The sequence below is a fragment of the Lepidochelys kempii genome, chromosome 14 (assembly GCF_965140285.1).
Source record: "Lepidochelys kempii isolate rLepKem1 chromosome 14, rLepKem1.hap1, whole genome shotgun sequence".
Lineage (NCBI taxonomy): Eukaryota > Metazoa > Chordata > Testudines > Cheloniidae > Lepidochelys > Lepidochelys kempii.
The window spans coordinates 38,073,629-38,101,039 of record NC_136393.1 but is presented as its reverse complement, the minus strand read 5'-3'; the positions used below and the strand labels follow the sequence as shown (position 1 = coordinate 38,101,039).

Here is a 27,411-nt window from a genome sequence, read left to right as displayed (position 1 = left end):
GAGAGTTTAAAGCACGTAAAATACATTAACAGGTTTGGACAGTCCAAGTTTGTCAGTCCAAAGTGACAGCAGAGATGTGGTATCTGCTAGTTTTCCATAAGTCTCTCAGGGTTACCCAAGATAACTTTGGGGATCTCTGTCTTGCATCTTTTCAGGTTTCAGAGTAGCAGCCATGCTAGTCTGTATTCAAAAAAAGAAGAGGAGTACTGGTGGCACCTTAGAGACTAACCAATTTATTTGAGCATAAACTTTCGTGAGCTACAGCTCACTTCATCGGATGCATTTAGTGGAAAACACAGTGAGGACATATATATACACACAGAGAACATGAGAAAAAAACCAAACCAAAAAACCAAACCTGTAAGGAGACTGATCAATTAAGATGAGCTATTACCAGCAGGAGAGCGGGGTGGGGGGAAGGAGGGGGAAACTTTTTGTAGTGATAATCAAGGTGAGCCATTTCCAGCAGTTAACAAGAAGGGGGGAAACTTTTTGTAGTGATAATCTAGGTGGGCCATTTCAAGCAGTTAACAGGAACAACTCTCACCCAGAAAACCTGGATTTGTGCTGGTAATGGCCCACCTGATGATCACTTTAGATAAGCTATTACCAGCAGGACAGTGGGGTGGGAGGAGGTATTGTTTCATATTCTCTGTGTATATATAAAGTCTGCTGCAGTTTCCACGATATGCATCTGAGGAAGTGAGCTGTAGCTCACGAAAGCTTATGCTCTAATAAATTGGTTAGTCTCTAAGGTGCCACAAGTACTCCTTTTCTTTTAACTGAGGAACAGTGTCGGGGGGGGTGGGGGGTAAGAAATAAACAAACATGGGGAAATAGTTTTACTTTGTGTAATGACCCATCCATTCTAAGTCTCTATTCAAGCCTAAGTTAATTGTATCCAGTTTGCAAATTAATTCCAATTCGGCAGTCTCTCGTTGGAGTCTGTTTTTGAAGCTTTTTTGTTGTAATATAGCAACTTTCATGTCTGTAATCGCATGACCAGAGAGATCAAAGTATTCTTCGACTGGTTTATGAATGTTATAATTCTTGACATCTGATTTATGTCCATTTATTCTTTTACGTAGAGACTGTCCAGTTTGACCAATGTACATGGCAGAGGGGCATTGCTGGCACATTGCTTGCATCTGGAATGTTCCCTGAAAGTGTCCAAACAGCTCAGAGAGACAGAACCATTCCCTGGATCCATTCTTACAGCTGTCTTCCCCGGAAAGCAATCTGGCAAGTGTTTCCATCACAGCATGGGTTTTTCCTCTGATGACTCAACGCAGACTGGGTCTGTGGATTTCCATTTGTGCAACACAATGACCCATGCTTTGAAGGTAGCATGTTCTTCATTTACATTTCCAAGGCTCCAATCGCATTTGATGAGCAAACGTAATTACCGGGATACATGCGATGTAAATTGCAATGTAACAGCAGACAACAATCCTTCCTTAGTTTTCATGAAGTTCACACATCAAGTAAATTCACACTTTTGATCTAGGGTTAATTAAGCAGAGGGATATACATAATGTAAAGGGATAGCATGCAACGGGTTACAGATAAGTGAAGGCAATATCATTCCCATTTCCTTTGAACTAAACACTTGAGTGAATTAGTACACTTAACATTTCTTTGATAGTCATACATTAGTGATGGTAATATAGTATGTAGTCCTGTTTATTTGCCTGAGATAGAATTTTGGGTTTTGTTTGCCCACTTGAATTTTGAGGTTTTTAAAATAGAATTGTTTGTGTCTTATACCCTTATCAACATATGTGAACAAGGGGCTGGGGGGACACCACCGTGTGTTGCTTCTGCCTACAGATGGGGGTTTTTCAATACAAAGAGAAAAGATAAGAAATAGGGTTCCAGTGTTGCTGGATATGGCGGGAGTTTGATATACGAGTGTATAATTGACGGCTGCCTGACTCCTCTCCCAAGACAAGGTCAAGTAACCAGTTTGGGGGGCCAGGGAGATGGGGGAAGCTATAAGGAACACTAAAAACCAATCAAAAAGGGAACCCTGACCGGTGCATAACTTCACTCCCTACCCCTCCCATGGGGTACAAAAGAGGTGGTACCGAAGCCCCCAGACTCAAGACCCTCCAAAACGGAATATGACCATAAATTGCAAGGGTGGTACCAGGGTTCAGGGTACCGGGGCGTACACTACAGGTATAATTAAGCCCACTACAAAGGAGGAGGGAGAGGAAGCTCTGTTGGTGTAAAGAGCTGGGGTTATGCATTGCCGGCAGTTTGGACACTGGCTACCTGCTTTCTGTCTGCATGACAAGAACCAAGGGAGGGTAGGGGAAGCCCTAACAACACACAAGTGAATCGGCCTATTGCTCTGACCTGAGCTGGCCTGTCAGTGTCACAATTGCTACGTGACCAGAGGGAGCGACATTACTCAGGTATGCCTTCACAGGGATTAATAAACCCATGGCTGGCCTGGATCCTCCGACTTGAGCTCATGGGGCTTGGGCTCCGGGGCTGAAAAATTGCTGTGTAGACATTCGGACCCAGGCTGGAGCCCGAGCTCTAGGACCCTACACAGCAATTTTTAGCCCCACAGTCCAAGCTCTGCAACCCCGAGTCAGATGACCCAGGCCTGCCGAAGCCATGCCACAGGGCTTTTATCCCCGTCTAGACATACCCGAAGGGACTGGGACTCATGACACCCTGGTTATATTCCTCAAAGTTGCTGTGTGACCTCTAGCCAGTCACTTCCCCTCTCTGTACACTCTGAAAAATGAGGATGATGATCCTGACCCGGCTTGATAAATCACTTTGAGATCTACAGCTAAGTTGTATTGTTATCTCGATCTACAGGGTAACCAGGCACAGAGCAGGGAAGAATACCTGAAGAATGCAGCTGGGTGGGAAATGGGTTTCCCATCCTGCAAGACTTTTCAAGATTTTGAGAGAGACAAAGAAGGTGAGGTATCATTTTTTATTGGACCAACTTCTGTTGGTGGATGGGACAAGCTTTCGTGCTTCACAGAGCTCTTCCTCTGGTCTGGAGAAGATAACCATAGTGTCCAAGATCAGTACAAGGTGGGACAGATTGTTATGCATAAGGGGATCACACATATTGTAGGAGACCATTTAAAATGAAGTGGGCAATTAACATGAAGTGGGCGATTAACACTCTGCAGAATAGGCAGCAGGGCCCATTGACTCCAAAGGAGCTACAACCAATTTACACCTGCTGGGCGATCAATGTGAATTCAATATTTTTTAAAAGTCATGCAGCGTTGCATCTGCAGCCCATTGAGCTTTTTAGTTTAGTGCTGTCTGTAGTAAGAGAAAAATTAATGTAATGGCTGAGAAAGAAAGAAAGAAAGAAAGAAAGAAAGAAAGAAAGAAAGAAAGAAAGAAAGAAAGAAAGAAAGAAAGAAAGAAAGAAAGAAAGAAAGAAAGAAAGAAAGAAAGAAAGAAAGATTTGGGCCATTCATCCCAACAGAAGTTGAAGATGAGATACTTGAAAACTGTGCAACACTGAATTCCTCCAAAGTTCTATCCCTAGTGGGACTGAACCATTCTTCGCCACCAATAAAAGTTACACTTGTAATTAAACCCATGGGGCAAAGAGCTAAGAAAGTGCAGACGGGTTCAGAACTTTTGAATCAGCTTCGGATCACATTGGCAGGCAAAAAATATGGATTTATAACTGTGTAATGGGCTAGATCCCCAGCTGATGTAAATTGACATCGCTCGACGGAAATCCAAGGCCCAGATTCCCAGTTGGCGTAAATAGGCCAAACTACCATGAACTCAATGGAAGTGTAACAATTTACACAAGCCCATGACCTGGCCCTTAGTTTTTAGTCTTCACCTCTGGGTACCTCTTGGTGACTGACTTCAGTCAGACAAGGCAGCCTGAGCTGTGGGTTCCTCTAGCAGAGGCATCCCAAGAGCTGCTGATACAATGCAGGAGGGAAAAAAAGTCTCTGCTCCCCCAGAAGTGATTACATGATGTTAATGAAGGAACAGGCTATTCCAGGCCAGCTGAGATTCTGGTGCGACAAGGCTCTTCGCCATTGTGGATCATGTGTCTCTGTTAGAAATCGCTGTTTTAGTCCCTTCCAGCCCTGAGATTCTATGATTCATTCATTCTATGATTCATTCTACAAACACCTTGGGACATGCTTTGGGCCTCTGCCCTGCCTTGTTTTTAGCCAAGGGTCCTTCCAGGGATGCTGCCATCAAGTGAGATAAAGGGTGGGTACTGTTCTCCCTCTGTGGGGTTAGAGTTGGGCAGGTTGTCAGGGTGGTTTGCTCCAGAGGTGAGATCAGAGCTGGGCGTAAAGCCTTGGAGACCGGATTCAACTATTTAGCCCAGAGTAGGGACATCCTGGGCTGTGACAATATCTGAACCCTGCACAAGACAGGATCAGCTCTAGAGCTGGGAGGAGTTTTCAGTCTCTGATCCCATTTAGTCCTTCGTCTCCCAGCCAAGCCTGTCCAAGGAGGGGAGCAGGGAGCACCCCTCTGTGGAGTGGATCCCTGTCTACTAGGAACTGCAGAGAGACTTAGGAAATCCAGCGAAGGGACATGAAAACTGCTGCTGGATAATACAGTGATGGGGGCATAAGAGAGAGATGACCAAAGAATCCTGGTGCTGGAGGATCAAAAGCATCGCATGTTGGGAAAAAATCCACAAAGACCAACAGACTACATTTTTGCTTTCAATTCTACACGTGAAGGTATTAATATACAGACAAATTTAATAATAGAGATATGAATTGTAATTGGAACTTTTAAAGACTTTTATTATCAAACAGCTAGAGCCTGTCAGATTTCTTTTTAGCAGAATGTAAGAACCGAAATATAAATTACAATTTGAACTCTTTAAGGAATTAACTCTCAGTCTAGTCAGACATCTAGATCCAGTCAGAGAAAAAGAAGGGGGACAATGACTTTGCATCAGAAATCAGAAATGTTTGCAGGGTTTAGCAAGCAACAACTAATTTCTTTTCAGCTAAAAACTACTGTAAACTGGAAATTGCACATTGCAAACCAAAGCATATTGGGATTTGCAGATTTCAAAAAAACAAAACAAAATATCTGAGTATAGGAGATACTTTCCCTGAACATTTTTGTTTAGTTCAAAAACTCATTTTCCTACAAAAAACTCATTTTCCTACTACTACAAAAAAAATCTAAATTTCCAAACATCTCTAATTTGGAATGGAGCTTTAAACAAGGGAGGGGAACACTAATACTGTTCAATAATAGCATAATTTCAAAACCATTTTTTCTCTTGAAACTGGGTTTGTTTCTGTGTCAAAGGGATAATTACTGGAAGGTCAAAATTGAATAAGCAGCACAGCTGACAGCCACAGTTGATATGTTATGCACACCAGCACCTTTAGGCTCAGAGTTGGACCACCAGTTAAAGCCAGTCTATCTCAATGTTGCCAAAGGACATACAGGAGGTAAATGGGACTAGAACCCATATTTCCAGGATTTCCTTGGAAGTTAACAAGATAGACACAGGCCCAGGATTACAAAGGGTTTAAGCACCTAAAGAAGGAGAAAGGCGCCTTTGGGGATTTACAATAGCATCAGAGCAGGTTAGGTGCTATCTTTTAATCACAGGTTTCAGAAAAAGAAAAGGAGTACTTGTGGCACCTTAGAGACTAACCAATTTATTTGAGCATAAGCTTTCGTGAGCTACAGCTCACTTCATCAGATGCATACTGTGGAAACTGCAGAAGACATTATATACACAGAGACCATGAAACAATACCTCCTCCCACCCCACTCTCCTGCTGGTAATAGCTTATCTAAAGTGATCACACTCCTTACAATGTGTATGATAATCAAGTTGGGCCATTTCCAGCACAAATCCAGGTTTTCTCACCCTCCGCCCCCCCTCCCACACACAAACTCACTCTCCTGCTGGTAATAGCCCATCCAAAGTGACCACTCTCTTTACAATGTGTATAATCATCAAGGTCTCACCCCCCACCCCCACCCCCCAAAACACACACACACAAACTCACTCTCCTGCTCATCCAAACTCACCACTCTCTTTACAATGTGTATGATAATCAAGGTCGGCCATTTCCAGCATAAATCCAAGTTTAACCAGAACGTCTGGGGGGGGGGGTAGGAAAAAACAAGGGGAAATAGGCTACCTTGCATAATGACTTAGCCACTCCCAGTCTCTATTTAAGCCTAAATTAATAATATCCAATTTGCAAATTAATTCCAATTCAGCAGTTTCTCGCTGGAGTCTGGATTTGAAGTTTTTTTGTTGTAAGATAGCGACCTTCATGTCTGTAATTGCGTGACCAGAGAGATTGAAGTGTTCTCCGACTGGTTTATGAATGTTATAATTCTTGACATCTGATTTGTGTCCATTTATTCTTTTACGTAGAGACTGTCCAGTTTGACCAATGTACATGGCAGAGGGGCATTGCTGGCACATGATGGCATATATCACATTGGTGGATGTGCAGGTGAACGAGCCTCTGATAGTGTGGCTGATGTTATTAGGCCCTGTGATGGTGTCCCCTGAATAGATATGTGGACACAGTTGGCAACGGGCTTTGTTGTGTGATTCCCCTCCGTGACTTTATTTCTGTGCTGTTTGAGTCAGGAGACTTCGGTTCTAAAAAGATTGGTTTTGATAAAACCAAGGCGAGAGTCAGAATGTGGCTAACACCGGAGCATTCCCATCGGCCATTCAGAGCCCTAAGGCGGAAACCAGACATGTCATTTACCTGTGTCAAGGTTCCTCCCCCACTCTGAACGCTAGGGTACAGATGTGGGGACCTGCATGAAAAACCTCCTAAGCTTATCTTACCAGCTTAGGTCAAAACTTCCCCAAGGTACAAAATATTCCACCCTTTGTCCTTGGATTGGCTGCTACCACCACCAAACAAATACTGGTTACTGGGGAAGAGCTGTTTGGAAACGTCTTTCCCCCCAAAATACTTCCCAAAACCTTGCACCCCACGTCCTGGACAAGGTTTGGTAAAAAACCTCACCAATTTGCCTAGGTGACTACAGACCCAGGCCCTTGGATCTTAAGAACAATGAACAATCCTCCCAACACTTGCACCCCCCCTTTCCTGGGAAATGTTGAATAAAAAGCCTCACCAATTTGCATAGGTGACCACAGACCCAAACCCTTGGATCTGAGAACAATGAAAAAAGCATTCAGTTTTCTTACAAGACTTTTAATAAAAATAGAAGTAAATAGAAATAAAGAAATTCCCCCTGTAAAATCAGGATGGTAGATACATTACAGGGTAATTAGATTCAAAAACATAGAGAACCCCTCTAGGCAAAACCTTAAGTTACAAAAAAGATACACAGACAGAAATAGTTATTCTATTCAGCACAGTTCTTTTCTCAGCCATTTAAAGAAATCATAATCTAACACATACCTAGCTAGATTACTTACTAAAAGTTCTAAGACTCCATTCCTGGTCTATCCCCGGCCAAGACAGAACATAGACAGACACACAGACCCTTTGTTTCTCTCCCTCCTCCCAGCTTTTGAAAGTATCTTGTCTCCTCATTGGTCATTTTGGTCAGGTGCCAGCGAGGTTACCTTTAGCTTCTTAACCCTTTACAGGTGAGAGGAGTTTTTCCTCTGGCCAGGAGGGATTTCAAAGGAGTTTACCCTTTCCTTTATATTTATGACAGGGACTATTTAGAAAAGCTGGATGAGCACAAGTCCATGGGGCCGGATGCGTTGCATCCAAGAGTGCTAAAGGAGTTGGCGGATGTGATTGCAGAGCCATTGGCCATTATCTTTGAAAACTCATGGCGCTCGGGGGAGGTCCCAGATGACTGGAAAAAGGCTAATGTAGTGCCCATCTTTTAAAAAGGGAAAAAGGAGGATCCAGGGAACTACAGGCCAGTCAGCCTCACGTCAGTCCCTGGAAAAATCATGGAGCAGGTCCTCAAGGAATCAATTGTGAAGCACTTAGAGGAGAGGAAAGTGATCAGGAACAGTCAGCATGGATTCACCAAAGGCAAGTCATGCCTGACAAATCTAATTGCCTTCTATGACGAGATAACTGGCTCTGTGGATGAGGGGAAAGCAGTGGACGTGTTGTTCCTTGACTTTAGCAAAGCTTTTGACACGGTCTCCCACAGTATTCTTGCCAGCAAGTTCAAGAAGTATGGGCTGGATGAATGGACTATAAGGTGGATAGAAAGCTGGCTAGATTGTCGGGCTCAACGGGTAGTGATCAATGGCTCCATGTCTAGTTGGCAGCTGGTATCAAGTGGAGTGCCCCAGGGGTCGGTCCTGGGGCCGGTTTTGTTCAATATCTTCATAAATGATCTGGAGGATGGTGTGGATTGCACCCTCAGCAAGTTTGCAGATGACACTAAACTGGGAGGAGAGGTAGATACGCTGGAGGGTAGGGCTAGGATACAGAGGGACCTAGACAAATTGGAGCATTGGGCCAAAAGAAATCTGATGAGGTTCAACAAGGACAAGTGCAGAGTCCTGCACTTAGGACGGAAGAATCCCATGTACCGCTACAGACTAGGGACCGAATGGCTAGGCAGCAGTTCCGCAGAAAAGGACCTAGGGGTGACAGTGGACAAGAAGCTGGATATGAGTCAACAGTGTGCCCTTGTTGCCAAGAAGGCCAATGGCATTTTGGGATGTATACGTAGGGGCATTGCCAACAGATCGAGGGACGTGATCATTCCCCTCTATTCAACATTGGTGAGGCCTCATCTGGAGTACTGTGTCCAGTTTTGGGCCCCCCGCTACAAGAAGGATGTGGAAAAATTGGAAAGAGTCCAGCGGAGGGCAACAAAAATGATTAGGGGACTGGAACACATGACTTATGAGGAGAGGCTGAGGAAACTGGGGATGTTTAGTCTTCAGAAGAGAAGAATGAGGGGGGATTTGATAGCTGCTTTCAACTACCTGAAAGGGGATTTCAAAGAGGATGGCTCTAGACTGTTCTCAGTGGTAGCAGATGACAGAACAAGGAGTAATGGTCTCAAGTTGCAGTGGAAGAGATTTAGGTTGGATATTACGAAAAACTTTTTCACTAGGAGGGTGGTGAAACACTGGAATGTGTTTCCTAGGGCGGTGGTGGAATCTCCTTCCCTAGAAGTTTTTAAGGTCAGGCTTGACAAAGCCCTGGCTGGGATGATTTAGTCGGGGATCAGTCCTGCTTTGAGCAGGGGGTTGGACTAGATGACCTCTTGAGGTCCCTTCCAACCCTGATATTCTATGACTCTACGATTCCCCCCGCAAAATCCTCCCAAACCCTACACCCCCTTTCGTGGGGAAGGCTTGATAAAAATCCTCACCAATTTGCATAGATGAACACAGACTCAATGGTCTCACCCTTACAACATGTTGCCACCTCGACCATTTTGTGTCTTTTTGTAACTTAAGGTTTGCCTAGAGGGATTCTTACAGCAGCCAAAGTAGAAGGGCAAGAAAGGCTATAACTCTGCTCCTGGTGAAGTGTCCAGAGGTCACTGCTGTGGCCTGGTTGTTTGCATCTGGCCAGTGTGAGCACAGTAAAGGTGGTTGGTTTGCAGAGGGCTATGCTGGCAATAAGCACAATTTCAGAGGTGGCAGATTTCCCAGGTTTATGTCCCCACATATGCTGCACCAGGAGTTAGTATTTTTATTCTCCAAACATTTATTTTGATCAAAAATGGCTTTTTTACAGATATAAAAGTCGGTTAAAATTTTGTCTCCACTCTGCCTAGTACCCAGTTAAAAACTCCATGATCGAAACATAGTTTTCCCTCCCTGGTTCTTCCACTAAAATGGACAACACTGAGTGCTGAGATTTTAACTGGGACTTTTCAACTTAATTTTAATGGGGGCTGATTGCTGAAATCACCCAGGCAGCTTTGAAAACCTCAGGCTATGTTATTATCTAGGTGTATCTGCACATTTCTGTGAAAGCCACATTTACTGACTGCTTTGCTCAAGGCTTCTTTGACCTCTCTGTTTCTCAGGCTGTAGATGAGGGGGTTTACCAGGGGAGTTAGGACCGTGTAGCAAAGAGAGACCACTTTGTTTAGGTCTCTCAGTGTATCACGTTTCGGTAGCAGGTACACAATCATTAGGGTTCCATAGAAAATTGTCACCACAATGAGGTGAGAGGAGCAGGTGGAAAAGGCCTTTTGCCTCCTGGTGGTGGAAGGGATTCTCAGGATGGTGGCGATGATGCACATGTAGGACATCAGGGTTAGTAGGAATGGAGGCAGGGTGAATACACAGGATAGTATGAAATCCATCAATATGACCTGGTGGGTGTCACTGCAGGAGAGCTCTATCAGTGGAATGGCATCACAATAGAAATGGTCAATTTCATTTGGGCCACAGAATATTAACTGTGATAGGAATAAGACCAAGATGGTAAGAGCCAAAAAACCATTTAACCAGGAGCCAGCAGCCAAATGGAGGCAAAACCTGGTATTCATAAGAGTTGAATAATGCAGGGGTTTACATATCGCTAAATAGCGATCATAAGACATCGCTGCTAGGAGACAGCATTCCATACCTACCAGAGACCCAAAGAAATACAGTTGTGTGATGCAGCCACTGACTGAAATGGTTCTGTCCCCAGTCAGGAGACTGGCCAGCATCCGGGGCAGGATGGTTGTGGTGTAGCAGGTCTCTATGCAGGACAAATTCCCCAGGAAGAAGTACATGGGGGTGTGAAGGTGCTGATCAGCCACAATAAGCACCATGATGAGGGTGTTCCCGGACACGGTTGCCATGTACATCACTAGGAATATCAGGAAGAGAAGAATTTGTAGGTCAGGGAGCTCCCCAAATCCCAGGAGGAAGAATTCTGTGATGGCTGTTTGGTTTCTCCAGTCTGCCATGGGTTGAGTCTAGGAACAATAAATCTGTGTGATTGAATCAGAAGGACATGGAGTTCAAAGTTAATCAAATCTCATGAATTAATTCCATAAATATTCAGAAACTCCCCTTCCTCTCCTGGTTAAAGGCTGAAATGTTAAGACTAAATATAGATTTCAGAGGAAAGTGCCAGGAGTGGAAACAGGGTGGAAACAGGTTTCAGAGTAGCAGCCGTGTTAGTCTGTATTTGCAAAAAGAAAAGGAGTACTTGTGGCACCTTAGAAACGAACAAATTTATTTGAGCATAAGCTTTCGTGAGCTACAGCTCACTTCATCACTATTCCTTTTGCGGGGGGAAGGATAGCTCAGTGGTTTGAGCATTGGCCTGCTAAACCCTGGGTTGTGAGTTCAATCCTTGAAGGGGCCATTTAGGGATCTGGGGCAAAATTAAAAAAAAAGTAGATGATTTAGTTGGGGATTGGTCCTGCTTTGAGCAGGAGGTTGGACTAGGTGACCACCTGAGGTCCCTTCCACCCTGGTATTCTATGGGTCTCAGTCTGAGGACAGAACTTCGCTCTGATGGGGAAGAGGGTGGTCTACATGAATACCAATGACTGCTATAACAGCCCGTTTCCATGGTGGCCAATTACTGATAGAGAAATGATCTGTTCTGTCATATCAAATCCCATGTAGTGACATACCAGAGCTTAACAATGATACTTAAATGCTGTATTTCACTTCTGACAATGGCCAGAATCATGCCATGCCTTAGGAGTCAAAATCAATAAATACATCAACTGAAATCTTGTACTGAGATCTCCAATGCAGTCTAGTGTCCTTAGGCACCAGTCTTGTGTTATAATTAATGGAAATAAATCTAACAATATATCCTGGTATATTCAGCCTTTCATTTCCCTGTAGGAAAAGGAACAATTTTCACCCCCACACAAGAGATCAGTTTAGCATAATTTATGAAGTGAAGTAAATTCTCCCTTAGTTCCTGTGGTGGTGATGGTGATGTGGTGAGGGACTGGCAGTGCCTTTTCTGTTTCCTGACATTAGCTATGTAGCAGTAAAAAAATACAGCTCTTTGGAGGGTGGATCTTAGGAAGGGGTAAAACCAGGCTGATGTGCAACCCTAACTGGTGGAGTGACCTTCCACATCCATAATGAATGTGGGATGATAATACAGGAGCAAGAAAGGCACTGGGGTGGTGAGGGTGGGGGATATGCTGTCCCTGAACTCAGAGTCTAGAAACAATCTGGCATGTGTGATCCGGGTTAGTAAGACTGTATCACCACCCCATTAAAAGTCATGGATGGCCGGAGACATTCCAGAAGACTGGAAAAGGGAAAATATAGTGCCCATCTTTAAAAAGGGAAATAAGGACAACCTGGGGAATTACAGATCAGTCAGCTTAACTTCTGTACCCGGAAAGGTAATGGAGCAAATAATTAAGCAATCAATTTGCAAACACCTAGAAGATAATGAGGTGATAAGAAACAGTCAGCATGGATTTGTCAAGAACAAATCATGTCAAACCAACCTGATAGCTTTCTTTGACAGGGTAACAAGCCTTGTGGATAGGGGGGGAAGCGGTAGCTGTGGTATATCTTGGCTTTAGTAAGGCTTTTGATACTGTCTCATATGACCTTCTCATACAAACTAGGGAAATACAACCTAGATGGAGCTACTATAAGGTGGGTGCATAACTGGTTGGAAAACCATTCCCAGAGAGGAGTTATCAGTGGTTCACAGTCATGCTGGAAGGGCATAACAAGAGGGTCCTGCAGGGATAGGTCCTGGGTCTGGTTCTGTTCAATATCTTCATCAACGATTTAGATAATGGCAGAGAGAGTACACTTATAAAGTTTGCGGATGATACCAAGCTGGAAGGGTTTGCAAGTGCTTTGGAAGATAGGATTAAAATTCAAAATGATCTGGACAAACGATCTGAACACCTCTGAGGATAGGACAAGAAGCAATGGACTTAAATTGCAGCAAGAGCGGTTTAGGTTGGACATTAGGAAAAACTTCCTAACTGTCAGGGTGGTTAAGCACTGGAATAAATTGCCTTGCAAGGTTGTGAAATCTCCATCATTGGAGATTTTTAAGAGCAGGTTGAACAAGCACCTGTCAGGGATGGTGTACATAATCCGTAGTCCTGTTTTGAGTGCAGGGGAATGGACTAGATGACCTCTCGAGGTCCCTTCCAGTTCTATGATTCTATGCTTGGATGAAATTCAATGAGGACAAATGCAAAGTACTCCACTTAAGAACGAACAATCAGTTGCACACATACAAAATGGGAAATAACTGCCTAGGAAGGAGTACTGCAGAAAGAGATCTGGGGGGTCATAGTGGATCACAAGCTAAATATGAGTCAACAGTGTAACACTGTTGCAAAAAAAGCAAACATAATTCTGTGATATATTAGCAGGAGTGTTGTAATTCTTCTGCTCTATTCCGTGCTGATTAGGACTCAACTGGAGTATTGTGTCAGGTTCTGGGTGCCACATTTCAGGAAAGATGTGGACAAATTGAAGGAAGTCCAGAGAAGAACAACAAAAATGATTAAAGGTCTAGAAAACATGACCTGTGAGTGTAGATTGAAAAAATTGGGGTGGTTTAGTTTGGAGAAGAGAAGACGGAGAGGGGGCATAACACTTTTCATGTACATAAAAAGTTGTTACAAGGAGAAGGGAGAAAAATTTGTTCTCCTTAACCTCTGAGGGTAGGACAAGAAGCAATGGGCTTAAATTGCAGCAAGGGAGGTTTAGGTTGGACATTAGGATAAACTTCCTAACTGTCAGGGTGGTTAAGCACTGGAATAAATTGCCTAGGAAGGTTGTGCAATCTCCATCATTGGAGATTTTAAAGAGCAGGTTAGACAAACACCTGTCAGGGATGGTCTGGATAATACTCAGTCCTGCCATGAGTGCAGGGGATTGGACTAGATGACCTCTCGAGGTCCCGTCCAGTTCTATGATTCTATGCTTGGGGCTCACACTGAGCTGGATCCTCAGCTGGTGTAAATCAAAGTCGCTTCTTTTGTGTCAGTGGGGCAGATCCTCCACTGAGGACCTGTCTCAAGATATGGATCTCATGCTCCATCTCTGTGAAATTGTGCTATGAATGCTGACTGGCACTGCAGTGGGAAAGTGAGGTTAAAACTGTTAATATTCACCTGTCAAAGAGCTCTGTGTTGCTCAAAAGCTTCTCTCGTTCACCACCAGAATCTGGTCCAATAAAAGATATTACCTCACCCATCTTGACCCTCTAATATTCACAAATCACATTCATGCCCCTGTTTGGAAGGTGGTATAGAAATGCAGTCAGGAAGATGGTGCTCACCTGAAACCACAGGACAACCCAAACGGGAAGTGATGAGCTCTTGTTTCTGAGGGTTCAGTGGCCTCAGGATCCTCAGCGGAGGTTCTTGTCACTCCTCTTTCTGCAGAAACTCGGAGATGGTAGAATGGGGAACTTCTGTTTTCCCTGCCCATTACTCCAAGAACAAGGGGGACATACAACAAAATTTAAAGATGAGCAACTTAAAATCTAGCAAATGAAATTCTTGTTAACCCACTGTGTAAGTAAACTGTGGCACTCACTGTGATGCTGGCAGACCAAGTGCTACCTCATGCCAAGGTCCCCCCTGTCTCAGTAGGACACTAACATACACAGCTGGAATCAGTCTGGCTCCCTTCTGGGTTAATATTGATAAAATGGGTACTAGAATTATATGGAAGTGTTTAATGTTTGACTCTGAATGCTTGTCAGTTGCTGCCTGCATTAATCTCCCCTGCAATGTCTGTTCCATATCGTAATTTAACATTTGAGTGGTTGTAGTGAGCATGAATCACCACACAGGAGAGGGACGATCATGAGTGTGAAGAGTTGCTCTCCCACAGACATTAAGCCTCTCCTGAAAAAGGAGACCGATCAGTACCAGATAGGGTGACCAGATGGCACGTGTGAAAAATCAGGAGAGGGGATGTGGGGTGGGGAGGGGTAAAGACAAAGCCCCAAATAATGGGACTGTCCCTATAAAATCCGGACATCTGGTCACCCTAATACCGGGTGGGCTATGGGTGCATATTGCAACTGGAAACTCCTGACAACTGGATTGAGAAACCATCAACAAAAGGACTAGAGACTCTTATTGTTCTGCTCTCCTCCCGATGAAGATGAGTCATGCAAATGGATTGAGTTTGCAACTCAGAGCAAAGATGGCAGGAGGGGGATAAAAACCTCAAACAAAAGGAACTAGGGATCTCTGTGCTGCTTGCACACTTGGGGCAGGGTGTTTCTAGGCATTAGCAAGAGATCCCCAGCTGCTTAGCCTGGGATAGCCCTAAAGGTCAAATACAGCTTGCTGCTGAGAGAAGCCTGTATCACCTTTTGAAACCTAAGACTGTGACTCATTCATGGGTCTGTTTTCTTGCTTTAACCTTGTAAATAACTCTCATTTCCTTTTCCTATTTAACAAATCTTCCTATACAGTAGTTCACTATAGGATTGGCTACAAGCATCGTCTTTGGTGTGAGACCTAAAGTGCAAATGACCTGGGGGAAGTCCGGAGTAACCTGAATATCGCTGTGATTCTTGGCGTAAGGGGTCGTGCACCACAGATACGCTCACCTGGGTGGCAGGACAGACCGGCGCAGCCAAGGAGGGGAGTGTAGGGGACTCTGTCAAGGCTGTTAAAGTGCCTGAGGAGTTTGCACTCGGTGCAGTTGGTTGGTGAAATCTAAGTTTAGAACTGACAAGCAATGAGGGGGTTTGTGCCCTGGGTTGTAACTGTCTGCCCTGAATTTGGCACTCACACTCTTGCATCCCCATTAGGAGCATCACACTCATTGCCACAGGAAGTCATTGATATGAAGGACTTAACTAGATTCCAGAAGAGATTGGATGTTCCTGACAGCCATATAAATATCCAGAGTTATCCTAATTAATGGCAACAATAGAGATTGGCTTAACCCCCAAAACATGAGGTTTAATATCCATTCCACAACTATTCTAGACCAACATGACACATGTGAGGGGAGATTATCCCAGAACTGCTATTGCAGTGTTCTTACATTTGCCTCTGAAACATCTAGTACTGCCCGCTCTTGGAGAAGGATACTGGGCAGGATGGCCCTTGGGTCTGATCTAATCTGGCAATTCCTATATTATTATTATTGTTCTCCTAAAGTGATACAGAGAAGCCCAAAATTCCAGTTAGTTCAGGAAGCTACTTGTTTGATATTTCAGCTTCTGACAGGCTGTTCCCAGAAAAAAGTTGACCTGGCACAGATAACACTTTTTTGGTGACAATCGATACAAAGAAATCATTTGAGAGGAGGTTGTCAAACTGTCTATAGGATTGGGACATTAATTCTAATAGGAGATTAGGATACCCAATTCCTAGGTGGCTTTAAAAATCTCAACCATAGCACCTGAGCAATGTCCATATCTTGTTTATTCCCTGGGTTCAGTGGACTCGTGGATTCTCTTGCAACCTGCCTGACTCAGCTATAGTGAAGCAGTTTTTATTTACTTTTAACTAAAACCATTTGTTCTTCACATACCCTCTCATCCTCCTAATTACTCATCCTCCTAATTACACTTTATCTACCTAACATGCCATTTTAATGTTCCTTTCTATCAGCTTCACTTAGTTTTAGGGTGACCAGATGTCCCGATTTTATAGGGACAGTCCCAATTTTGGGGGCTTTTTCTTATATAGGCACCTATTACCCCCCACCCGCGTCCCGATTTTTACACTTGCTATCTGGTCACCCTATTTAATTTTGATTTCCCATTATTCTATTCCAGGCTTCACCCTAGTTATCCTGAGCCAGATCCTTAGCTGAGGACCTTTCACAAGACACATATCTCAATTTCGCCATTGTTAAATGGTGCTATTAACATTGACTGAAACTGCTGTGGGACGGTGAGGCTAAAAGTGCTAATATTCACAGAGACAAGGTGAGTGAGGTAATATATTTTATTGGACCAACTTCTGTTGGAGAGAGAAACAGATAAGCTTTTGAGAGCTAGAGACCTTGTCTCGCTCTCCAACAGAAGTTGATCCAGTAAAAGATATCACCTCACCCACCTTGTCTCTCTAATATCCTGGGACCAACACGGCTACAACAACATTGCAAACAATATTCACACAGCATATCCATGCCCCTGTTTGGAAGATGGTATAGAAACACAATCAGGAAGAGGGTGCTCACCTGTAACCACAGGACAGCTCAAGCTTCGAGTGATGACCTCCTATTTCTCAGGGTTTGGCAGCCAGGACTCGGTTTCCACCACTGAACTACTTGGGTCTCATCATTCAGTAGAAACTGAATCTGCTCAGGAAAGACACCTGCATCTACCTGAATGGACAAGCAGCTGCTGTGATCTGTCTTAGAACATGCTCTTCCCCCTCCATTTACACAGTGCAGAGCCCTCATATTTGTATCCTTCTCCATGGAAGGCTGTGTCTCCCTTGATTCCACCTCTGAAGAGATTGAGCCTGGGGAATTAGCACTGTGTTTTCTGTGCAAACAACTGTCCTGATGCAACCAACCTCCCACTCCCAGAGGAATCGCCTTTCTGCTACCAGCTGTTTAAGGTCATTGCTCTGCATGGCTGAAATGTAATGCAGAGACCCTGGAGTGCAGGGCCATGCAGAGACAGAAACTACTGAGCAATCTTTACTCATGTCAACTGTCCCATTGCCTTCAATGGAACAATTGCACAAGAAACAATGGCTAAAATGATTCAGCCTGCCAGATTGGGTGCTGAAGCCTCACAGTTTAACAGACACACAGGAAATTGAATGCAAAGTAAATTTAATCCATAGTTTGCAAATGAAAGATTTGGATGGAAGAATCTCTCTCCCATTCACACCCCCAATGGACATATTTCTCCCAAGGAACTTTGATGTTATCAGTAATTACTAATGTTTGTTTATTTAACAATATTCTCACCCTTCTGCTGAGCGGTAGCAGAATTCAGGTCTTGTAGATTGATTTCCCATTGGAAAATTAGTGATGTGGAGTCTGGGTAATTTCTCAGTGTAACTTGTTTGTTTGCACACTATATACACCAGTCCTGGAACAGAGGTGACCACAGACAACATGCCGGAATCCTCCTTTTAGGGATCTCAGCCCACACATCGGAGACAGGACTAGCAAGCAAGGACTTTCCCCCACACAATACTTTCAGCCCAGGACACTTAGCCCTGGTTTACACTACAAGTTTAGGTCAAATTTAGCAGCGTTAGATTGATTTAACCCTGCACAATGAAGCCATTTTTGTCAACTTAAAGGGCTCTTAAAATCAATTTCTGTACTCCTCCCTGAGGAGGGGATTAATGCTGAAATCGACATCACCAGGTTGAATTTGGGGTAGCGTGGATGCAATTCGATGGTATTAGCTTCCGGGAGCTATCCCAGAGTGCTCCATTGTGACCGCTCTAGAGAGCACTCTCAACTCTGATGCACTGGCCAGGTAGACAAGAAAAGCTCCACAAACTTTTGAATTTCATTTCCTGTTTGGCCACTGTGGCAAGCTGATAAAAACAGGTGACCATGCATACCTGATCAGCAAAGGTGAGTATGGAATCCCAGAATTGCAAAAGAGCTCCAGCATGGACCGAACGGAAGGTATTGAATCTGATCATTGTATGGGGAGACGAATCCATGCTATCAGAACTCCGTTCCAAAAGAGATAATGCCAAATGTTTGCAAAAATCTCCAAGGGCATGAAGGACAGAAGCTGTAACAGGGACCCATAGCAGTGCCGCATGAAACTTAAGGAGCTCAGGCAAGCCTACCAAAAAACCACAGAGGCAAACGGCCGCTTGGGGTCAGAGCCCCAGACAAGCCGCTTCTATGTTGAGCTTCATGCAATTCCAGGGGGTGCCCCTACAACTACCCCACACCTGTACGTGGACTCCTGCAAGGGAGTCTCATGCAACAGGGATGAGGATTTTGGGGATGAGGAAGATGATAGCGCACACCAGGCAAGCGGAGAAACCGTTCTCCCCGACAGCCAGGAACTGTTTATCACCCTGGAGCCAAAACCCTCCCAACCCGGGCTCCCGGACCTTGAAGGTGGAGAAGGCACCTCTGGTGAGTGTACCTTTGTAAATATAATACACAGTTTAAAAGCAAGCATGTTTAATGATTAATTTGCCCTGAAGACTTGGGATGCATTCACGGCCAGTACAGCTACTGGAAACGTCTGTTAACGTGTCTGGGGATGGGGCAGAAATCCTCCAGGGACATCTCAAGGAAGCTGTCCTGGAGGTACTCCCAAAGCCTTTGCAAAAGGTTTCTGGGGAGGGCAGCCTTATTGCGTCCTCCATGGTAGGACACTTTACCACACCAGGCCAGTAGCATGTCGTCTGGAATCATTGTATAAGAAAGCATGGCAGCGTGTGGGCCTGGTGTTTGCTGGCATTCAAGGAACATCCATTCTTTCTCTCTCCATGTTATCCTCAGGAGAGTGATATCATTCATGGTCACCTGGTTGAAATAAGAGAATTGTATTTAGGGGACATTCAGAGGTGGCCATTCCTGCTGGGCTGTTTGCCTGTGGCGGAACAGAAATCTTCCCCGCTGCTAGCCACACAGTGGGGGGAGGGGTGAAGCCATCATCCCAGAGAATTGGGCGGCGGGGGGGTTAGCTGGGTTTGTGCTGCATGTTAACCCGAACACATCAGCCCCTCCTTTTAAATGGCCAGTGCGTCTTTTTCCCTTTTACTCTCCCTTTTGTTCCTCCCGCAGCTGCAAATGTTTCAAAGCTGCCACTAACATCTCCCTCCCAGAGGCTAGCGCAGGTGAGAAGGCGAAAAACCCGCACGCGATGAAATGTTCTGAGCTCATGCAGGCCTCCTGCACTGAAAGAGCCCAGCAGGATGCATGGAGGCAGGCAATGGAGGAGTCCAGGAAAGCACAAAATGAACGCGAGGACAGGAGGGACGCACAAGGGGATAGATGGCGGGAGCAACAGGAGAGGCGGCGGCAGCATGATCAGAGCAGGCAGGAGGCAATGCTGAGGCTACTGGAGGATCAAACTGATATGCTCCGGCGTATGTTTGAGGTGCAGGAAAGGCCCAGACCGCCACTGAATCCCCTGTGTAATCAGCCGCCCTCTTCCCCAAGTTCCATAGCCTCCTCACCCAGACGCCCAAGAACGCGGGTCGAGGGGCCCTCCGCGCACCCAGGCACTCCACCCCAGAGGACTGACCAAGCAGCAGAAGGCTGGCATTCCATAAGTTTTGAAATGTAGTGTGGCCTTGTCCTTCCCTCCTCTCCCACCCCAAGCTACCTTGGCAGTTATTCCCCTATTTGTGTGACGAATTAATAAAGAATGCATGAATTTGAAACAACAACTTTATTGCCTCTGCAAGCCGTGATCGAGGGGGGGAGGGGAGGGCGGTTGGCTCACAGGGAAGTAGAGTGAACCAAGGGGGCGGGTTTTCATCAAGGAGAAGCAAACAGAACTGTCACACCATAGCCTGGTCAGCCATGAAACTGGTTTTCAAAGCTTCTCTGTTGCACAGCACGCCCTGCTATGCTATTCTAATCACCCTGGTGTCTGGCTGCGCGTAATCAGCTGCCAGGCGCTTTGCCTCAACCTCCCACCCCGCCATAAACGTCTCCCCCTTACTCTCAGAGATTGCGAAGCACACAGCAAGCAGTAATAACAATGGGAATACTGGTTTCGCTGAGATCTAACCGAGTCAGTAAACTGCGCCAGTGCACTTTTAAACATCCAAATGCACATTCTACCACCATTCTGCACTTGCTCAGCCTGTAGCTGAACAGTTTCTGTCTACTGTCCAGGCTGCCTGTGTACGGCTTCATGAACCAGGGCATTAAGGAGTTGGCTGGGTCCCCAAGGAGAACTATAGGCATTTCAACATCCCCAACAGTTATTTTCTGCTCTGGAAAGTAAGTCCTTGCTGAAGCTGTTCATACAGACCAGAGTTCCTGAAGATGCGAGTGTCATGTACCTTTCCCGGCCATCCCACGCTGATGTTGGTGAAACGTCCCTTGTGATCCACCAGAGCTTGCAGCACCGCAGAAAAGTACCCCTTGCAGTTTATGTACTGGCTGCCTTGGTGCACCGGTGCCAAGACAGGGAGATGGGTTCCGTCTATCACCCCACCACAGTTAGGGAATCCCATTGCAGCAAAGCCATCCACTGTGACCTGCACATTTCCCAGAGTCACTACCCTTGATAGCAGCAGCTCAGTGATTGCATTGGATCACAGCAGCCCCCACAGTAGATTTGCCCACTCCAAATTGGTTCTTGACTGACCAGTAGCTGTCTGGCGTTGCAAGCTTCCAGAGGGCTATCGCCACTCGCTTGTGAACTGTGAGGGCTGCTCTCATCTTGGTATTCTGGCGCTTCAGGGCAGGGGAAAGCAAGTCACAAAGTTCCATGTAAGTCCCCTTATGCATGTGAAAGTTTCACAGCCACTGGGAATCATCCCAGACCTGCAACACTATGTGGTCCCACTAGTCTGTGCTTGTTTCCCAGGCCCAGAATCAGCATTCCATGGCATGAGCCTGCCACATTGCCACCAGGATGGTCAAATTGCCAGGGCCCGTACTTTGAGAGAAGTCTGTGTCCATGTCCTCATCACCACGCTGCCGTAGCCTCCTCGCCTGCTTTGGCAGGTTCTGGTTCTGCATATACTACCTGATAATGCACGAGGTGTTTACAATGCTCATAGCTGCCGCAATGATCTGTGCGGGCTCCATGCTTGCCATGGTATGGCGTCTGCAGGAGAGCACAGTTGCAGGGGAAGTGGTGGTTGGATGACCAGTTTTGCAGATCTACTGCATCGTCTGCACACTTGCCAAGGTATGGCGAGACAAGAGCAGCTGAGCAGAGTTGCAGCGGAAGTGGTCATACAGAGGACCTGTGAGACCACCAGGAGAGCAGAGTGGCAGCAGAAATGGTCATTTGAGGACGACAGTTTGCAGCCCTACTACACTGTCTGCTGAAAGCAGTATGGCGCCCGCACGGAAAAAAGGCATGAAATGATTGTCTGCCGTTGCTTTCACGGAGGGAGGGGGACTGATGACATGTACCCAAAACCACCCGCAACATTGTTTTTGCCCCATCAGGCACTGGGAGCTCAACCTAGAATTCCAGTGGGCAGCGGAGACTGCAGGAACTGTGGGATAGCCACCCACAGTGCAACGCTCCAAAAGTTGACGCTAACCTCAGTACTGTGGACGCACTCCACCGACTTAATGCACTTAGTGGGGACACACAATCAACTGTATAAAATCGCTTTCTAAAAAATCAACTTCTATAAATTCAACCTAATTTTGTAGTGCAGACATACCCTAAGGGTGAAAGCTGGGTCATCACCAGTGACTGGGAGCTGGGCAAGGTAGGGTACTTCTCTGTATGATCTCTCTGACAAATGAAGCTGTGATTCTGTCTAATGGTGTTTGTGGGGGGGATTGTACCTCATCAACCCCTTTGATTCAGGGGTGGGGGGGGCAAGGCGTGACCACACCTCTCTGCATCTATGTTGGTTTTACTACCCTTCTGGTAGTCAGTACTGTGTGGCCTAATAGCCAAAGTCCATATAACTCCACTTGCCCTGGTGGGATAGCATGGCCTAGTGGCCAGAGTCCATAGAGTGTGCTCCTAGAGCAGGGTGGCCCAAAGGCCAGGAGTTCCTCTAAATTCTTTTTCCCCTGTGGGATAGCACGGCCTGGTGGCCGGAGTCCACACAGTATGCTCCTAAGGCAGCATGGCCCAATGGCCTGAGTCCATATATCCCTTTTGGGGTAAGAAAGGGGTCAGGGAACTATGTCATCAAAAGCAGGGGGGCTGTGATCCCCGGTGGGGGAGACCAGGCCCACCCGTCCTCACCGGGCTCTGACCCAGGGCCCTGCCAGTGGCGGGCTGATCCGCCACAGGGTCAGCAGGGAATCCTACCACAACACGTTGACCTCGCTGTGGTGGGAGGTACCACTCCCTTACCTTCACTCCCCACCAGATCTCCAACGATAGCCGTCCCTGGGGCGTCAGGGTCTCCAGGTTCCTCAGCACCCGACACTCCCTGGGGTTCCAATAGCTGTAAGCCTCCGTTCCCGACTCCGCAGCTCTCCCCTGTCAGGGTTGTAGCTGCTCCTGGGCTGGAGCCTCCACTGGGCATCCTTCCTCCTTGGCCACACACCCTGACTGAACAGCCCTGCAGGCTTTTATACTTGACTTCCGGTTGGAGCATGCCCAGCAGAGCCTCAGGGGCGTGGCTTCCTCTGCTGGGAGCGAAGGGTTAACCCTCTCAGTCCCGGTGTGGGGCCGGTTCGCCCCGTCACAGTGTTGCACCATGAACTAACTTCACATATTTTCCATGCAACAGCCCTCTGGGCTGTACCCGAATAGCTATTGCAATAGCTTCTCTATAGTTCCAGTGTGGTTCCTGGGATGTGCCCTGTGGGTTGCCTGACCATTCTGTGTGTTGGATTCTCATTTCTGAGAGATTCCTGCCTCTCCCAAAGGAACAGAAAATAAATCATTTGAAATGGGAAAGGAAATGTCCAGCCTTCTCAGTCTACTGGGGTGATGCACAGTGCCCCCCTTTTGATGAAACCCTGTTTTAAAGTAAACTTCTTAGGTTTTCTGATCTTTGCTCTGGCCAATGTTCATCCCAAGCGTCACTGAGGAGTTCTCAAACCTGTACTTGCAAAAGTGCTAGAGAGATTGTAGAGATGACAATTTGGGAAGGATTTTCCACAAATGTGTCCTTTTTATAGTCAGCTCTTTTTGAGCCCTTGCCTGGTTACAGAATGGAACCTGGACATTTGGAGGTTGCCTAACTAGTCTCCCCTATCCCTGGTCTTACTGACTCAAGAGATATGGAGCGGGACAATGTATTCGAACTCGCGTCCTAATCGAAATATCTGAGACAGTGAAAAGCAGCATTAAGTACAGAGTCACTGCACAGGGGTTGTTCGAAGGTAACTAACCTGTGGGCATGTCATGGTTATTAATAAGCTGCAAAGCATCACTGTTTGGTATGTCAGGGATTGGATATTTACAGAAGAGGGCACATTTGACAGGATCTAATTCCATCCACTAGATGGCAGTCCCCCCGCCCCACACACACAGTTGCTGACGTTATTTTGATATTGTCTGTAGATCCATTCTATTTCTGCATCACACAATTATCCACACACCTGCCTTCCAGAAGCTGGTATACAAGCACAAAGTTCTTCGTTTTATTTTATTTTTTACCAAAGTTTTCTCATATGAACCCAAATAAAATTGTTTCTTTCAGCCTTTGGGCAAAAAAAACACTTTATTTATTTATTTGTTTGTTTGATTACTGGCTTGATTGCAAAATTGATTGGGAAAACAATATTCTCAACCCCTTTTAGGCTTTGTTCATTTTAATGGTGATGGGTTTTGAACTTTGTAATCAGGGTCCCACTTTAACCTACCTCCCAGCTGACTAATTTTCTGTCTGCAAAGCTTTTGTTTTTTGTAAACATTGTCCAGTATGACTTATTAATTCCTTATAAAAGGAAGGAAAAATTCCATGGGGGAAAATACTTCACATAACGAAACTCTAGGTTAAATTTTTCAGAGACACCTGCCCAAGGTGGTGGCCTGTTATAATGTACTGTTCTTATAATAATTAATAATAATCCTATATCTGCTGCCATCTAGTGGGCATTTCACAAAATAGTGGCCTGTTTCTCCTGCCCTCTAGTGGACATAGTATAAGTGAGCTGTAGCTCACAAAAGCTCATGCTCAAATAAATTGTTTAGTCTCTAAGGTGCCACAAGTACTCCTTTTCTTTTTGCAAATACAGACTAACACGGCTGTTACTCTGAAACATAGAATCATAGAATATCAGAGTTGGAAGGGACCTCAGGAGATCATCTTGTCCAACCCCCTGCTCAAAGCAGGACCAATCCTCAATTTTTGCCCCAGATCCCTAAATGGCCCCTACATCTTGCAGCATCACTGACCTTTCCACATTACTTTATCCTGTTCTGAAATCTATTGGTCAATATTCCTGACCCTGCCTCATTTCTTCCAATCTGCTGCCCCTAGTGTCGATTATACAGCATGAAAGTCTATTGCTCTGTTCTTACCCTCTTCTCTCTTCTAGAGTTAGCTCCAGTGGATACTGTTAGCTGCCTGCTGCGGGAAGTGGAACTGGACAGTGGAGATGTTATGTGAATGAGAATGCATGATGGAGTTGGAGACTGAGGGACGGGAGCCTCCTCCCAGAAATGCTCCCAGGAGAACAGGTTTGAGAAGATCTCTGGGGAGCCTCTTGCTAGGAAAAAACAAAGGTGGCACATTGATGGAGATGTCTCTGTCCCAGGGATGGGGGAAGCTCCCAGCCTGGCTCTGCAGCAGGGATCCCATTTCTCCCCAAAGAGACCCATAAGCCCAAAGAAGTAGATGGCTCTTACCTCCATTAGGGAGCGGGGTCTTCCCTCTCAGCCTCTTTGAGAACTATTCAGCTCCTAGAGAATGGACTCTGACCTCCTTCTGATCAGCAATGGGGTTTCACCCTCCCCTCAACAAACCTGTCAGCCTCTGAATGATGAAAGGCCTGAATGTCAGAGTCACCAGAACCAAGAAAGTTCCAACTGCAGCCAGTCGAGCCTTTGTGAACTTAGCCCATCTGGAAACCAGGTCTGAAGTGGAGAGGTCTGAACTCATGGACTCATAGACTTTAAGGTCAGAAGGGACCATTATGATCATCTAGTTTGACCTCCCGCACAATCCAGGCCTCAGAATCTCACCCATCCACTCTTGGAATAAACCCCTAACCTGTGTCTGAACTATTGAAGTCCTCAAATAATGGTTTAAAGACTTTAAGGTGCAGAGAAGCCTCCAGCAAGTGAACCATGCCCCATACTGCAGAGGAAGGTGAAAACCCCCCATGGACTCTGCCATCCTGCCCTGGAGGAAAATTTCGTCCCCAGCCCAAATATGGCCATCAGCTAAACACTGAGTATGTGGGCAAGACTCACCCCCTCAACCCAATAAGAGCAGGGCTGGGCAGAGCAGGTGTGTAACAGGGAAAGGAGAGTGCTTTCCCCTGGGCTGCAGAGCCTGGGGCTTAGCCCAACTGATTACAGAATGAGTCCTATCTCAGAGGGACCATGTATTGGCCCCGAAAGAACCAGACTTCAGCGGTGATAAAGCTCAACGGGGCTATGAACTGGAGTGAGAACTAGGTAGGAAGTTGAAAGCCGCAAGGAAAGCTGAGAAGGGAACTTGAGAAGAGAGGTAGGATGTGCCCAGGGAAACCTGCAGCAAAGAGAAAAGAGCAGACCTAGCTGTTGGGTACAGAGGCCTGGGCTGCTACCTGTGTCAGGGTGGGACAGGGCTCCTCTACTGGCCCCAAAGAAGGGGGCATACATGCACCCAGAGAGGGTTACCAAGCCTAGCAAGGGGGCTGCAGGCTGAGGCAGAGCCCCAGCGAGAACAGAAGAACTTTTCTCTCTGGGAAGATGTCTTTGGACTCTGAGCCCCAGAAGTGTGGAGTAAAGGTGGTGAGCCGGCCAGAGGGCCGAATTACCAGGCAGAGAGACTGCCATGGTGCTGGAGTGACCATCGATGGGGGACCAGAGGGCACCTAACAATGAGTAGATTCATTTATTATTGGCATAGTCCGCAGGATTGAATTCCCCCTGTCATCCGTGAGGGCTCACGGAAGTCTTGGTTACTGAAGGAAGATCCGTCCCCCAAAGTTGGATTTCCCATTTGAGTTCCAGGGACTGCTTCAGCAGCCAAAGCAGGTCTCGGGGTTTCTCCAGCAGCTCCTAGAAACCCAACAGAAGCAGAAGGAAGTGCAGAGCTACAGATGCAGCTGATAATCTTGGTGGAGCAGCAGCAATACCTGTCAGAGATCCTGCAAAGGGAAATCAACCTGCTACGCCCATGGACAAAAAGAGCAGACTCGGAGAGCATGCCAGGGCTATGCTGAGAAGGTTAGCCCAGGAGAGCAGGCATGAGAAAGTGTACAAGCATGGCCTAATGCCAAGACAGCAACAAAAGTTGTTTGGCTTTGGTGCAGAGAAGCAGGCCATATCAAAAGACCCGGCCTGCATAGGAAATTCCTGAGTGGCAAATGGAGGGGCCAGGGCCCCAAGAGGGGAGAAAGAAAGGAGAAGGTGTCCTCTGGCACAAACACACAGGAGGCAGGCTAGGTGAAGATGGCAGGGTTGGCCGTGGACCTTGCAGACCCTCCACCAACACACCCTGTCGGGTGCTGCAGGGAGGTGAAGAATGAAATGGTTGGCACAGAGATGAAGCAGGCTGAAGTAGGGACATAGACGAGAGTTGAGCAATGGTGTGTGCTCAGCCCCTGATGGAAAAGGTTTGGGGGGATGCAGCGGCAGTAGAAAAAAGGCTACAGAAGAAGCTAGTGGCTTCAGAACAAGGCTCTGCAAGCAGTTGTTAATGAGAATGAGTGGCTGCAGGAAGAGCATTGGGATACTGCAGAAGAGAAGGATGGCCTCCGAGTTCTGGTGAGCGAGCTGGCTGGGGAGCTGGAGACGCTGCGCGCCCAGGCTGTACGAG

General features: G+C 46.2%; 2 protein-coding genes across 2 annotated transcripts in view; both read right to left on the bottom strand.

Moving 5' to 3' along the window:
- LOC140898396 (uncharacterized) overlaps positions 1-27,411 on the bottom strand; it is a 305,360-nt gene that overhangs the window by 59,183 nt on the left and 218,766 nt on the right. The window lies entirely within an intron of this gene.
- Positions 9,877-10,851, bottom strand: LOC140897495 (olfactory receptor 6N1). Its single transcript, XM_073310223.2, has one exon. The coding sequence runs from the start codon at positions 10,849-10,851 to the stop codon at positions 9,877-9,879; it is 975 nt and encodes a 324-aa protein (XP_073166324.2).

What these genes read in the sequence shown, in the direction of transcription:
- LOC140897495 (XM_073310223.2), bottom strand. Translation starts at nt 10,851, where the DNA reads ATGGCAGACTGGAGAAACCAAACAGCCATCACAGAATTCTTCCTCCTG.